At 36.7% G+C, this 15779-nt stretch overlaps 1 protein-coding gene across 13 annotated transcripts in view; it reads left to right on the forward strand.

Moving 5' to 3' along the window:
* NFIB (nuclear factor I B) overlaps positions 1 to 14757 on the forward strand; it is a 169314-nt gene extending 154557 nt beyond the window's left edge. For all 13 annotated transcript variants that reach the window (XM_021525544.3, XM_085566005.1, XM_085566009.1 and 10 more), the window contains one exon: positions 8197 to 14757. In XM_021525544.3, coding sequence (XP_021381219.1) covers positions 8197 to 8326 — 130 coding nt within the window. In that variant the 3' untranslated portion in view covers positions 8327 to 14757. The remainder of the gene's footprint in view (positions 1 to 8196) is intronic.
* Positions 14758 to 15779: the final 1022 nt, after the last annotated feature.

Here is a 15779-nt window from a genome sequence, read left to right on the forward strand (position 1 = left end):
TTGTCATCAAGCATTGTTGGTGAGCCACACCTTGGAAGTTTGGGGAAAGTGAATGACAAAAACCTTCTGTTATTTCTGTGTGTTTTTGTCTTATTAATAATTGTCTGTCTCACCTCATGGTAGGTACAACGCATAGATTTCAAAATGTTTTTGTTTTGCTTCATTTCCTTAGAAAATTATGTATCTGTTGGCATTTTACAATTCAGGTATAAGACAGTAGTGGTGTGTATGCAAAAGCTGAACTTTGCAGAAAAAAAGAGAATATGAATAACACTAAACAAAAAAAGGACCAACAAGCCACAAAATCTTAGATCACTGATACATCATTTTCTACAAAACCAGAAGACTTGAAGTGAAAAATTATAACAAAAATTAGATTAATACTCTGTGTAGCTGAGTTAAACATTCTAGTATATTTAAAGGAAATACTTATATTAAACATTCAGTAAGCATCCTATAAAACCCAAAATAAAATGGAAAAAAAACCCATCCCACTTTTTTGGTGAAGTATTTAGGAGTAGTAATTTTTACTTTGCTCCTCATACCAAACCATCTACAACTTTTGTTTGGCTTGGTTTGATTTTTTCCTTGCTTGCTTAGAACATTTATGGTACATATTTTGCAATTATATGACTTTTTGTATTTATTTATAAATGTAATTTTTTGTGTCTGCTGAATTTTGAACACCATTTAAACACATCAATAGAAATGAGCTCTCTAGTACTTTTATGATCATTTTGGTATTTTTTTTTGATGGGTTTTTAAATATAAGATATATATATGTGAAGAAGATACTCAAAACCATTAAAAATTCCCAAGTCCTTATGTTTTGGATAATGGCAGTTCTGTTTTCCTAGAGACAGCAGGCAAGAGAAAGCTGTGAAAATCTGTAAGGCTCATGTAGAAAAATACAGTCTCAGTCACTACATGAGGGCAAGAGTGTATGCAAAAAGTACATTTAAGAAACAAGTGAGAGTGACAAAAATTGTGTGTGTGTATGTGTGTGTGTGTGTGTGTGTGAGGCCAGTTGCATAAATCTAAGCCACTCATTACACCACTGATGGTATTTCCAGTATAAATACTTATAAAAGCTGGCATGACAAGTCCCTCCTAGACCATGTGGAGTATTTGTAAGTCTTCCACAGACTGTTAGCAACTTTTCATTGCCAAAGTGTACATTTCAATTCAGCTATTGACAAATGTATTTTTATTTATGTTAATTCTTTTAACAATCATTCTGCATTAACTGTTTAACAGTACATTTACCCTATCCGGGAAAATGGACTGGGCTAGAATTTCATGCTTTCATTCTGTTATCTTGACACATCAGTGTAGTACAACAGCTGGCTCATTTGTGGAGATGCTGAGGGGAGCACTGTTCTCAGAGTGCTGAATTTCTTTCTCAGCTGTAGCTGTGGGGTTGCAGCATTTCAAGCATCATTCCTCCCCCTCCCAGTCACCACCATCCCAGCACCACTATGTGTTTATGCTAACAGTGCTGATAAGGCAATCTAATGGGATAATCTGATTTATGAGAGAGAGAAGTCAGAGGGGAATTGAGAATGGGTGCATATTACTTTTGTTGCACAATATCTTGTACATATTTGTTATTGAGAAAACATATAGCTAAAATTACAAAGCCAGAAGCATGCCTGTGGAAGCACATTTTGGCAAACATAGACACCTGTTAGATAAGGAGCTAATACACTGTGACCTGTGTCTCTGCCTCATTCCTATCCCCAGCAATGGTTTGGAATAAAAGTACCATTTCATTACAATTTAAGAACAAAGAGGCTGAAGCTTCCTGAGTGCAAAAATATTCACAGAGAGAAAATCTAATGATTTCATATTTTTATCAGTTTAAATTACTAATTCTAATAGTTTTGCACAGCTCTGTAATGCAGAATGATGTGCAGAACATCGTTTCCTCCCCATCCAGGCAAATATCTTCTGAACACTTCCTAAGAAATTAGTTGTATTCAAGCCAGACTTGCATGCTGCCATCCCACAGGAAATGGGTCAGCAATCCATTAAGATGCCATTAGATAATCTAATTTGGAACTTAATCTCTAAATTAACCATGCTCCATACTTGAAGCATACTTGAGAGAAAGAAAAAAAGTTTATGTTTGAATTGATAGGGGAGCCGAAGCGTGAAGAAGGCTGTTTGTTTTTTCTGTAGCTGTGGTCACGTCTCAAGCCGTCTGGTAACCAGGAGAAACCAGACATGATGTAATTCCAGATTGAACTTGAACTTCAGGGACTTAGAATGGGGGAACAATGGACCATAGGAATCAATAATGTCCATTTTCCACATGATTATGTTTGGAGCTTTAAGTTAAACTTTATGGGAGAAGCAACAAGAACTGCTGTGTGACCAAAATGAACGAGTTGATCTAGAAGCAAGATGTTAAAATAAAGATAACAACTTCAGTAATAATTTCTGAGCAGCACTGCAGATTCCAGCAGAATTAGAAAAGTTCTTGCTCTGCAGTAAACTGGTTGCCTGTTCTGAGATCTCTTTGTTCATTTAGGTGGGACAAACTTAATCTTATGTTTCCTGTCAGATGATTTTTGGCAGCTGCTAGGGAAGGAGGAGCATATTATAGAGAACTCCCAAGTGTAAACTGTATCTTTAACCCCTTGGTTACTCCAGCTTTCTACTTCCTTATCCTCTTACCTCCAATTGTTTCTCTTGAATCAGTAAAACTGATTTGTTTGGGGTTTATTTTGTTTGCTGGTTTGGTACAGTTAGGACGGTCTCTATTATTATTTAGTCATGCTAATTCAATAAACTAGTAGTTATATTTTTTTAAAGTGCTAAGATAAAAATTCTAATGGCTTGAAGTGAAAATAGTAATATTTGGGAAAAGAAAAAGGTAGTGCAGGTGTCTAAAGCTGAGAGTCAGTTTTTCATGGGCACCCCAGTGGACTCTGGTAACCAAGCACAAGTTCATGGTTTGTCTTGACTTGGTCAAAGCCTCCTTTGTGCAAGTGCGTGTTTGAAATCTTCTGTTAGCCTGTTTCTGCACCAAATTCTTATACATGAATGGTCCAAAGCACAGCATGGGTATGGATGATTTCTCTGGGCGCTCCCTCTGTTGTGGGTATTTTTTGTTAATAATAGGTTCTGTAGCCTCTTCCCCATCTTTGTGTACCTTTTTGTATTGCACTGCCACATAAAGAAGTCTGCAGGGAATAGAATAAATAGTATTCTTAGAGGAGATTTTCCTTTACCCTCCTGTAGGCATAAATTAGTAGGTCTTCAACTCTGTCTGCTAGATGGGTGATATATGCCTGCTAACTGCAAAAATCATTCTAAACTAACCTGAGATACACTTCATACATCTCTTGAAACAAGTACTCAACTTGAAGGTGAAATATGGCAGCTGTTTACCAATGGATGCCAGTTCAGAATGGTAGCAGTATACCAGCAGAATACCCCACTAAGTAGGTATTGGAAGGGTGGTTATTCTTTTGGCAGAAAAGCAGAAGTGGAAATTTAGCCAGGACAGTGAGAGTAGCAAAATTGCATTTCCAAAGTTGTTATGATCCAAGTAATTTTAAATGGTAAATCTCCCTGTATTTTTGTGGGCAAGCACTTATTGGAGAGATAGAAGTTCATTGCTTGGTGGTTTAATACTGTCACTTCACTCCACATTGATTGAAAGCTATTTCTACCTTTTCCATCCAAAGACTGACTTTTCAGACTCTGCTCTACCTTCTGTAGGCCAGTGAGTTCATGTACATGACAGTAAAGCTGCAAGAAGGAAATACTGCTTTGGATGTACTTTTGGAATAGTAAAATACTCTTCCAGACTTCTGAAACTGTAAAAGAAAGGAGGTAGTAACTGGTGGAAAATAAGACTATGAAAGACCTCCACATTTATTCAGGTCAGATTAAATTTATTTTTTATTGCATTTAGTTAATTGTTTAACATTATTATGCCATTTTTGTTATTATAACCTCTGAAGTGAACTGTATATATATATAAGCACTACTTGTGGTCCATTCCAGTAATATTTTAATCAGAGGTTCTTGAAACAGCAATTATTATCTTTAAGAGGAGATCATTGCAGAAATCTTGATTGAATTAAAATCTGGAAACTGTAATGGGAAGTATAATGGAGAATGTTAACCCTGTAGGATGCTTGAAGTCCTTTTCTTGCTGTTCTATTGCATTTGAACAGATAAATACATTATACTTCCTCTGGATAGAGAGAGAACTGTTGACTGTATCACATATTTGATAGTCTAGCTGTGGTGAAGAGAAAGCTGCTAGCAGTCATGAAATCACTTAAAAGTGTGATGCTTCAGGAAGGTGGTCCTGCAACAATAACGGATCTGAATCTCACAACAGACTCTCATGGTTCTTCTCATGTAATTTCCTTCAAAACTTAGCCTTGATCAGATTTTTTTAGCTCTCACTTCATGTTTCAGTGGAAAGGCATTTATATTATAAGTTTTGTCAACAAATGGATAACATATTTCCTCAGGAGTAGTAAGCTGGAGTGTGGGGTAGACCTGCTTTATTTCACTCACAAAGATTTTTTATCTGAAGGAGAAGCCATGTGGGCATTCTATTAACTTCTGCAGGGACAACCACCTTGTCTGTGTTCCGGACAATGGAAAGAATTTTGGCTTCCCTGGTTGAGGCACTTAGTGGACAAAGGCAGAGTATTACATCTGGTTTTGTGAAACCACCTGCTGAATTTTAACTGGGACTCACACCAACTGCTGGATGGTATGGTGAAGGGAAAGGTGTTCCCCCATTTCCTGATCATGTGGGTACCCAGATGGAGTTTGCTTTGCAGCCAGAAGTAACTGTCATTCCTGCTAGGATGTTCTGCAGAAAAAGCCCTGATGATGATTCCCATGGCAGAAGCTAAGCTCTGCAATATTCAGAGAGGCCCTTTCCAAGTAGGCTGGAGAAGGCTAACAGAGGGACTTTGCCCTTCTGGGGAGTTGGTCTTGCTTGGGTGAAGTTCAGGGGAGCTACAAAGCAGAGTGTGGCTTATAGGGTAGCTGAAAGTCCAACTAAATTTGCCATAAATGTAGAGGGAGGTTATGGGAATATTGGATAGACAGCCACATCCATGTAGCTTAGCAAAGCCTGTGTTGTGTGTTTGGGCACTCACAGTTGTGTCACAGCTGTTCTAAGAACTCTGTGCTGTGACTAGGGCTGTTTCTCTCAATTGTTTTCATTCAGTTTTCTACCTTTGTCTGCAGTAAGCCCCTGATGGTGGTACCTGGACTGGGGTGGCCCAAGACAGAGCTGCCTGCACCATCATCTCTGGCTGAAGGCTTGGCATGAGCCTTGACACAAGGGGCTTTGAAACGCCTGTGGGACATACATAGTGTTAACATGGGTGATGTATAACTCCCTCAGGATTCATAAGTAGTACTGACATATTTCTTGCAGTCTGAATTTTGTCATGGTCATAATACAAGGTGGGAGGCTTGAATAAACACTTTTATTAAACTGGTAGGTCATATGGCAGCAACAGCCATATTAGGAACTTGCTACAACTTCTTTTTATTGAGCAGTTTCCATAAAAATCAAGATGTCTGTCTGGTATTTTTAGTATCAGATACAATCTCGCTGTAAACAGTAATTTGCTTTTATTCAGCACTGACTTACTTCCTTCACCCACTGTAGTCACTAGAAGGCTGGCAACTTTAAAACAAAGCAAAAATTCTAAACTGTCATTGAAATGCACTATAAATCTTCAGAAAGATAACATGGAGGCTGTGTGTTCAGCCTTTTCACAGAATTTTTTAAAATAGAGTGTTGGCTTCAAACAAAATTTATATTCTTTGAGGTAGTGCTGTATTTTGTTGAATTCACTAAACACTGTAATAAATCCCATGTAACAGGACAGCAAAGAACGGTGCATTGTAAAACATATATTCAGACTGATCCTAAGCGAGCAAATCTGCTTGGCTCTTTTTTACTTTATTACTAGTTTTTATTTTTATAAATCCATGTGCTTGGAAGCAATTTGATTTGTGTCCATTATTTCAGAATTTACTTCTTAACATCACTGAAATCCAAAGAGGAAGGAACAAAAAATGCATTTTAAAACAAATTGTGAAGTAAGATGAAGAATCAGTTGAAACAATTAAGCCACTTAAATTAAATTCTGGTATTGAATTTTTTTTCTTTTCAGAACATATTCTTTTAATTATATCATCTTGGAAAAGTCTTTCATGCATAACAAGGTTTAAGTTTTTGTGAGTGCTTCAAGATTTGTGGTGTAACTGTGACTTTTAAATTTCAAAAGGGTTTTTATTTTCCTCCAATAGCAGATTTTTGTAATAGTCAATAGAACTAAAACAACAATAAAAAATTAAACATATTAGTTGATATTCAATTTTTGAAAACAGCAATTTAAAAAAAAAAAATTCTTAAAAGGTTAAGACCCTGCAAATTTTTAGGTGTCATTCAAGAATATACTCTATTGAAGAAAAAAAACCAAAAAACAAAAAACCAACAGCCTTATAGGAAAGTATTTGTATTGCAGATATTGAAAACTTTAAGATATTAATATTTATTGTATTTCCTTCACGAAATAAGATTAATCTTTCTCCTTTGGGAATATGGCCATTATTGACACAAGCAGGTCAGGAACTATTTCTACTTTTGTGTGTGTGTAAAACATAGCACCTGAAATTGCTAGGAGTTAAAATAGTAAATTAGCAAGTTTAGAGAGTTAAGTATTTTCCAATAGAAGTAAATGACAGAAGTTGTATTTTTTTTAACATGAAAGACCCAAGGAAAATGTCTTCTGGAATTCACAAGATAAGTTGACCGCTTTTCAGCAACATAAATGATCACAAAAGGCTGTTAAATGAAATGTAATCATGTCATGAGCATTTGAAATAGTTAAAGAAAAGGTCAATTTTCCTCTTTATACCTGATGCCACAAAAGAATATCTGCTTGTCCAGGGAGAGAGCTGTGAAGAAATCGGCCAAAAGTTACAGAGAGAAGAAAACTTTTTGCCTCCACAATACACATGTTGAAGGGCTTCAGATATGCTATCAGGAAGCTCATTAACCTAATCCCAGAATATAATTCCAAGTAAGCACTTATGTTTGTGATAAACACTGGAAAAGCTCAGTACAGGGAAATGCAGAGGAAGGGTGTATTTGTATGCTATATATCCAGTGCTGGTATTAGGTCTTTGGCAGTGATGCAGACATAATGATGCTGTTTTTCTTCTGAATAAATGTGACAAAACTTTCTCTGAAGTCATAGAATCAAATAACTTAGGATGGTTTGGTTTGGACTTCTGGGTTGCCAGAACCACATATAAGGAAAGGGCCACTCAGGCTACTTGGTACTGAACACCAGATATGCATCTTGCAAGTACTACTGATTGGTGCCTGGGGAACCTGTGAATGCCATTGGGACTTCAGCTCCTTAGTGACAGAGTTCTTTTAAAATGATGACTTAAGTTCCCAGTCACTGAATTGTCCTTGAAAATATTTTCTTAGAGACTTGTTGAAAAAAATATGGCACCCACTGTTACTCATGGCTACCCTTGGCTGCAAGTGTTTAGATGATTGGATCTTGTGTTAACTGGTGTTTCTGAGACTAACATTCTTAGGGAATTTTTTTTTTTTTAAGTATGTTTTTTGAACATAAAAATCCTCTGTTCTTATGGGCAAACGTACATCTCAGAGGCCCATCTTGGGATGGTGACAAGATAAATTGCTGTGTTATGAGTGGAGAAAATCTCAAGGATGCTGAACCATTGAATCTTTATGCTGTATTCTTGAAAAAAGAACATTTGTACCCTGTTGCATATTTCACTAGCTCTTAAATGATATCGATTACACTATATAGTGTCATTTGTATGGGTTAGTTTTGTCTGCTCTATATATTTGCTTCTGACATTTTTGGGGGTTTTCCTAAACAAACAGACCACTTAGTGTAACTCAGGAGTCATACAACTTGCTACTGAGTTCAACACAATTCTCTTTCTCTCAAACAACTCATAATTTCACAAAGAAAACTAGGAAGTAGAATCTCAAGTTATATTCACAAATTTTTTTTCCAGCTTTATCTTAAGTAGTGCTACTATTAATGAATATTAGCTGGACCATGATTCAAATTATTGTATACATGTTTAATTTATGTTTTTTTTTTTTCCTCTCTCTTTCCCTTTTTGTCTCTTTCCCCTTTTCAACAGTCCTGGTACCTGGGCTAGCTTGGTTCCTTTCCAAGTATCAAATAGGACACCGATCCTGCCGACAAATGTCCCAAATTATGGTTTGAACATAATTGGAGAACCCTTCCTTCAAGCAGAAACAAGCAACTGAGGGAAAAAAAACTAAAAGCAAAATTAAAAAAAAAAAGAAAAAAGGAAAAAAGAAAAGGAAGAGAAGACAGTATGAGAAAAGAATCAGAAGAAAGAAGAACAAAATTAGACCAGCAATTGCAGCTCTTACAATCACTAATTCTTGTATGGTTGAAACTGAAATGATATACAAAGGGTCGATGATATTTCACTGATGAGTAGAATGCAGCTCCTCCTAAGTAGCCTTTGTTATATGAAGTCCACTGGGAAATAGATGTTCTGTCTCTGACAATATATTTTAACTGACTTTCTAGATGCCTTAATATTTGCATGATAAGCTAGTTGGTTTAGTATTCTTGTTGTTTACGCATGAGATCACTATTCCTGGTTATCTCACAAAACAAAGGCTAGGCAGTGACAGCAGAGCTGCAGGAGGACATGGGCCGTGAGCCAGCCATTTTCTCAATAGTCTGATTTCTAAATGTTTTAAAAATAAGCTCTGTAGCCTTTAGTTATCAGTATGGATTTATTAAACTTTGGCCCTTAATTCAGCCTTTTTCTAGTGTGTTATGCAGTTTGAAATTTTCAATCAGTATGAACACACAGGCTCTATGGAAGAAATGCCTCTACGCAGGTAAAAGTGTTATCTTCTCATGCAACAGTAAAAAAAGAAAATAAAAAAAAGACATTCTTTCCCCAGTAAAGAAACACTTACAGAGGCAAGTGCAATTTAAAAATCATATCTAAGAGGTCATCACTATAAGTCCTTCAGCCCTTGGACTCTAAATTGAGGGGATTAAAAATAAAAATAAAAAAATACTTTGAACAAACTTATTTTTCCCCTCAGTTTTTGAGGGCATTAAAAGGCATTAAGTCAAGACAAATCATGTCCTTGAGAATAAGAAATCAATGGAAACACAGCACTTATGTTGGTTTAGCTGCTGCCTCCACAGAGGGGTAGGATTTATTTATTTAAAGTTACTTGTTGCATCAAGAACCCATAGGGTTTACATGTTTCTGTAAAATCTACATCATAGAGACAAAGACATAGGCAAATCCATGTCACAAGGGCAAAGCTTACCGTTTACAAACTGGTAATACCAGGATGGGGATATGTTGTATTTAAATAATGCACTCTTAATGTAAGTCTAATTACAGGGTGCTGTAAACTTGCATGGTGCTTTCAGAAGTTAGCCTTGTTCAACAATTTTCACATATCGACAGAAATATAATGTGCATGGGCAGACATTTTGCCTCTATGTCTCTTTAAAAATTTAAAATACTCTTTCCAGTAATCCTAATTTGCACGAAGATATAATGTCCACATTACGTGCCTTGCCTTGAAATCTAAAAAATGGAAAAAAAGAAAAAAAGAAAAAAAAACTACAAAAAAATTGACATCACTACACTTGTTTTGCTGCATTTATTATAATTTTAAATCTTTACCATTTTTATGACAAAATATTTTGTACTCCAGATGCGAAAAATGTGTGACATCATGGATTTTTTAGACAGTTATACATTTATCTCACATTTATAGAGCATATCATGGCTGTGTATAGTTGCCGCTTAAGAATTGTAATCGACCAGCAATATTTTCAGTATTTTGGTGTTTTTTCTATTAACCTTTCATGTTTTTCATCTTCCAATTAATATTGGGGGGAGGGGATACAAATTTATATGAATTATGCAATACCAAGTTTTGCCTATGTAGGTAGTGCTTTTAGCTGTATTGGTTATTATAGGTAAGTACACAGATTTTAAAAAAAATAATGTATGCTTTTTTTGTTTGTTTTAATTGACCAAAGTGGGTACTGCTATTTTTGCAGTGTGATGAGGTCCTTTTCTGTACTGAGAGGTGGACAGGGGATTTTTTTTTATACATACATATATATATATTCTGGGGTGGGGGGGGAGGATTTTTAACACTTTACAGTGTAGCTGTGAAGCAGTGCACCCTTAGCCAGGCAAGGGCTGCAAAGCAACTGTTCTGCCTACTGTGACAAACTTTCAAACAGGTTCCCTCTTTTTAACTTCCCACCTGGGGTGCAAGCTGAAATCATTTCCGGATTTAAAAAATAAGTAATGAATTCTGTTGGAGGCAGACTTGACTTGAGGAAATTGTTTTACTTTAAGGTTTTTTTCATGAGAAAGAGAGACATACAGAGAAAGAGGTCAAGACCCACAGTGAGATGAAGCCTTTTCCATTCTGGCAAAGATAATGCATCCTGAAGTGTTCATGTTAGAAAATGTTTTTAGCTCAGAATGACAAAGACATTTACTTTGTCTAGGAAATGTAAGTGCAGGGCCAAAATCTTTGCTGGCATAATTCCACTGACTCCCAATGGACTCTGGAGCTGCTCAAGCAGAGAATTTGCACTCCTTATTCTGCTTGGCTTTTTTCCTATACATAAGTTCTTTCATAGTCCATTCCCCTCTCACCGCTCCAAGTTTCTTAATTCAGCATTTGAATTACAATTTTCAGCCTCGTTGGGCTATGTCAGAAGTTTGCAGTCTTCTCATAGAGATCAGATGGAGACCTCTGGGGTGTAGTGGAGGAGGAGTTTCTTTACACAAGGAATTAGACCATGGTGGTAATAAAAGTGTGTTTCCAGTAAAATCCCATTTTGCAGACCAGTAATGGGCCTATTGCTGGTGATCCCTTTCACACAGGGACCTTTGAAATGCATGACTCAACACAGGGTGAAGTTTTCTTTAAAAGTAGGGTAAGAGCAGAGGCGCGTATAGTCATGTGGATGGGAAAATTCATCCCTTTACAGCTGTCCTTGCGTTTTGGAGGTTTTCCTACCCTGGAGCAGTTCCAGAGGCACAGCTCTGGCAGCAGCTACCCCAATGAGCCCTGGTCAGGGGCATTCCACCGTCAGTCCCTCTGGCTCCAGCTGAAGGGCATTAAGTGCAGTAGTGATGGCACATCCCCCTGCCTCCAGGAGGAGAGAGTGTGTAGGCAGGGCTTGAATGGCTACAGAGATGGGAATTGTAGGAAAATAAACCTTTGAGGTTTAGCTTAACTGGAAAAAAAAAAAGAGAAAGATAAGACACAGATACAAAAAGAAACGGGGTCTTTGGTTCTTTTTTAGAACCCTCCAGTAAGTCAATTTGTTTGCTAAGCACATGGCAAAGTCTGCTAGACCCAAGCACAGTGCACCTCAGGCTCCGGCCTGGTAAAACAAAATATGTGTTGTCCTTTACATATGTCATGACACAGAGCAGTCTGGAAGCAGAGTTGTGCTGGGAGCATGTCTTTGATTAGTTCCATTAACAAGGTGTTCCCTGAAAGCTTTTAACACCACATTGGGACAAAACTGGAACAAGTTCAGGCTTCAACATGAAATTTCCAGAATGGTGATTGCCTTTTGTAGGAATATAGGCGCCCTTAACAGAGCTGATATATATTTTTTTATCTGGCTATGAAAGAAATCTGAGCTTAAAGATGCACTTTTTTAGAGAATTAACTCATTTAAACTGGGTTATTCAGCAGCTGTGGGTTTTTGTCACCTGCCTCTTTAATAGAAAAGCCTGCTTGGAAGATAATGAACTTTTCATTTACTGTATGCTTGGTTTTAGGTTGGCTTTTTTGGTTCTTTTGTTTTAAGCTCAGCAGTCAAAAGATTAAGATAAGATTGAGAACTCAAATCCAGTCTCTGGCCTCCTCCTTCACCAGGAAGTGTATTCTGACTAAATTGAGCCACCCCGTTCTATGTGCACTGTTCTGCCTTTATTAAGTTGCTTTGCAGCCCTGGCCTCATGGCTGTGCCACTGAAGTGTGTTTCCCCTGGAGTGACATAAACGCTTGAGGCTTGACTAAGGAAAAAAAGGCAGTGAAGGAGACTGTACATAAAGACATGGCAAAAATATTAATTATAGCAATATAGTTGTGGGGTGATGTTCAGGTGGGCAGCTCCATTGAAAATATGTGAATGAATTTGTGAAGCTGCAAGTAGCAAGAAGAAAGGATGATCTTCTGACTAAACCACCTACCTTGTAGACAGTAATTTTTACACTGTATAGTTTTGTTAAGAATTTTTTTTAATTAAAATACCCTTGTTTGTAAAGCTAACTTTTTAACAATTATAATGGAAATGCATTTCCATTTTTAAACAAGAATATTCTTTGTTTGGAAACTGGACTTGGGTTAAAACTCTCCAGTTTCTTAATTTATGTATTAAAAAAAAAAAATCTGTCCATGTTAGGAGTTATTTCGCATATTCCTGTGCTTGAAAAGCATAGGTTACTAATCCTTTAAAAATGTAAATGGAGAAAATTATATTTTATGAAGGTTATTTTGTTGTATTTAGTATTGGAAAAGTTGGTTTTCAGAGCATTTCAAAATGTTGGAAGCACCACTGTCTTTTTTATTAGTATATATGGCCTTTAGCAAAAGTTTTTGTGATTGTTACATGATGGTATTTAAGATTAGGTTCACAGAGCTATTCAGGATAGGCAGAGAGCTAAAACAGTACTTAAGTCTCACACAGCTGTGTCCTCAGGGAGCAGAATTTTGGATTTGCAACTTGTAGCTTCATAAGGACTTAATGAAAGAGATTGCACAAAGACATCTGTGACACCAGAGTGTGTTCTGTAGCTAAACCTAAATTATATGTACTGTGTGAGATTATGAAGGCTGCAGAAAGTTATCCCATATTCAGTGTACAGTTTTCACTTTTAATGAAAAAACGCTCTAATGTTGCTGGCAGTAAGGCCCCAAGCGTGACATCCTTTATGGTTTACATGATCCTGTCAAGGTCTTTTGTTAACATTAACCAGCTGTATGCTCCTGGATTTTTTTTTATTGGGTTTCTATATAAAACTTTAGGAAAAAAAAAAAGAGAGTAAAATCACATGCCAGCTAATCAAGTTAAACAGGAAAGGCTCAAAGCTGAATGTTCTCCATGCTGAAGGAGCCGAAAACCGCCTCCTTCTTATTTGCACTTTCTGCTAGTTCCCCAGTTTTATTAATTCCTCAAAATTGTGTGGGTGGGGTGGAGCACTGCAGTTGGAGGATAACATGGACCACTGATTTTGCCCTTTAACCCTGCACAATGACCTTTGCATCAGCCAAACTTATTGCCATGACAACTCTTTGTACTGTTTCCATGCCACAGCTCTGTTGGTCACGTTGTCAATAGTAAAGGGGACAAGTTGGAGACGGTCAATTTTTACATTTTTTTTGTTGCAATTTTTTCTTCAATGGTTGTAAGTAGTTGTTTGGTTTTTTTATGATAAAAGGGTTCACTAGTTAGTACTCTTTAGAAATATCTGTGTGTTGCAATTCAGATGTATGTTGAATTTGTGAAAAGGGCTTCAGTGCCACTAGCATCATGAATAGAATAAGCCTTTGATACTTTCATTACATGAAACCGTAACAGTAAAACAAAAGGTGGCCTAAATAAATGGAGAGCAGTGTGAGCTAGTGACACTAAAGCCAGTCTTTGTATTACTGTATTTTTGACAGAATGATTTTGAAAACTGTGCTACAGGGACTGATGTGGCAAATGTATCTCTATATGCAGAAGGAAGTTTTTTAAGAAGTATGGCTTATTATGCATTTTTCATTGAGGGCATTGAAGTTGCATGGACTGATAGAAGTTGATGCAAAATGAGAAAGAAACAAAACCAGCAAAATGTTTACCAAAAAACTCAAACAAATGAGCAGTGCCTGTTCAATTTCACAGTCTCTGTTGAGTTCAGTTGTAAATATGTTTCAGATAACATTTTCTTCAAAAATAATCTCTACAACATTGTAGAATGTGAGAGGTTCCTCAATCCCAGGCATAGGCTTCTCAAGAGCTGCATTAGATTATGTCTTCATCAAGCTGTTAATTTGTGCTTATATCATATAGAACTTTTAGTAATCTGGGAAGAGGCACCCCATCTCAATGATATTTCTCTGAGAAAACTTTTGTAGGGCTGTGTGTTTCTTTAGATACATTTAGTACAACTGTAGGTGACAAGTAGTCAGTTATTGCTTGCTAGCTACATACCAGGGTTGATCCATTTTAAAACTTTTGGCATTTTTTCCCATACTGTAGGCCATAAATCCTGAAGGTTACATTTTAATTAAAAAGAAGGTGCGTGCAGAGTCTTTGTGTAATGAACCTTCACTAGTAGGATGCATTACAGTACAGCTACTTAATTTTGGAATTAGGGCCCTCTGGCATCAGACCTGATTTTAGCCTGAGTGTTAACAAAGGTTTTTATTGTGCCTGGTTGGAGGATAAAATGTTCTTTCTGGTACTTTTTTTTTTAGGTTACAAATGAACTCAACTGCCACAAGTTTTAAACTGGTGTAAATCAAGCTTGACTTAATGTGATTGTTACTGTTATATCCAGCCTATACTGCTAGCAGCTGCTCATACTGCAGTCAATTACTGGAAGCGGATATATTTCCTATGCAAAAACTGTTTAAACAATAAAAATGAGCTATGCTACAGACCTGGCCTTACGTTTTCTTTTCTGTCTCTTAGAGTCGTAATTGGTAATATGTCAGAAACAAGCCTTAAACCTTGAAGCCTCATAGCACAGCACAACTTATGGAGTTCTCTGTATACCTAGTCTAGATTTAACATATTTGTTTGCACACATTTGGGGTTAATTTACTTACACTGAAAAAGGAGGAGAACAAGAACAAAAGGAGATGCAATCAGGTAATCAGCTCAATTTAAATTTTACATTTAGTTTTCATCATGTTCAACCAACCCTAGTAATTATACAGGTGATCTTGATGCCAAACTGATTTTTGCTTTTATATATTCTTCACATATATTTGTAGCTCTGTAGTTAATTATGGTATAACAATATAGATTTGTGCTGGTAGTTTCCTATCCTGTTTGACAGAAAGACAAACTACATTCCTAGGCCCCTATCCTAGCTTGCTTCTTCTGAGAACCAAGGTCGAGGCACACTCCCATAAACTACTATCAAGGAAGGGAGGCTTCTGAAGAGGGTAGAACGTAAAGGGGAAATTGCTTCAACACCTGTGTTTTAACTGGGGATTCTTGTCAATTATGTTAATTTTCTAAACTTATAAAACTGTATTTGCTCTGTGTCACATCTGCATCTTCGGCATATTTTTGGCATATACTTCAGTGTGTTGTGCACCTGAGGGGACCCTTCAAAAAAGGTAACTGCATTTTTATTACCTAATTGTATCTGGCTCATGATTTTAGAGACCAGAAAAAGGCACCAATATGAACTTCATTTCCTGTGATGTAAGATTAGGCATGATACCATAAGGTCAGGACACCTCTGTTTTGTTTTAATGTTACTGATTTGTGACAGACAGACAATCTTTGATTTCTTAACCATCTTCATGATTACATTTTTGTTGAATAAAAATAGTAAGATCCAATCATCCTAAAATTCTTTCTGAAACCAGAAATCTTTATGTTGGGCCAAGATCTTTCAAGTCTACAAAAGAATTATTTTTCATAAGTGTGAATTAGAAGTAGATATGG

The sequence above is a fragment of the Lonchura striata genome, chromosome Z (assembly GCF_050655825.1).
Source record: "Lonchura striata isolate lonStrDom1 chromosome Z, ASM5065582v1, whole genome shotgun sequence".
NCBI lineage: Eukaryota > Metazoa > Chordata > Aves > Passeriformes > Estrildidae > Lonchura > Lonchura striata.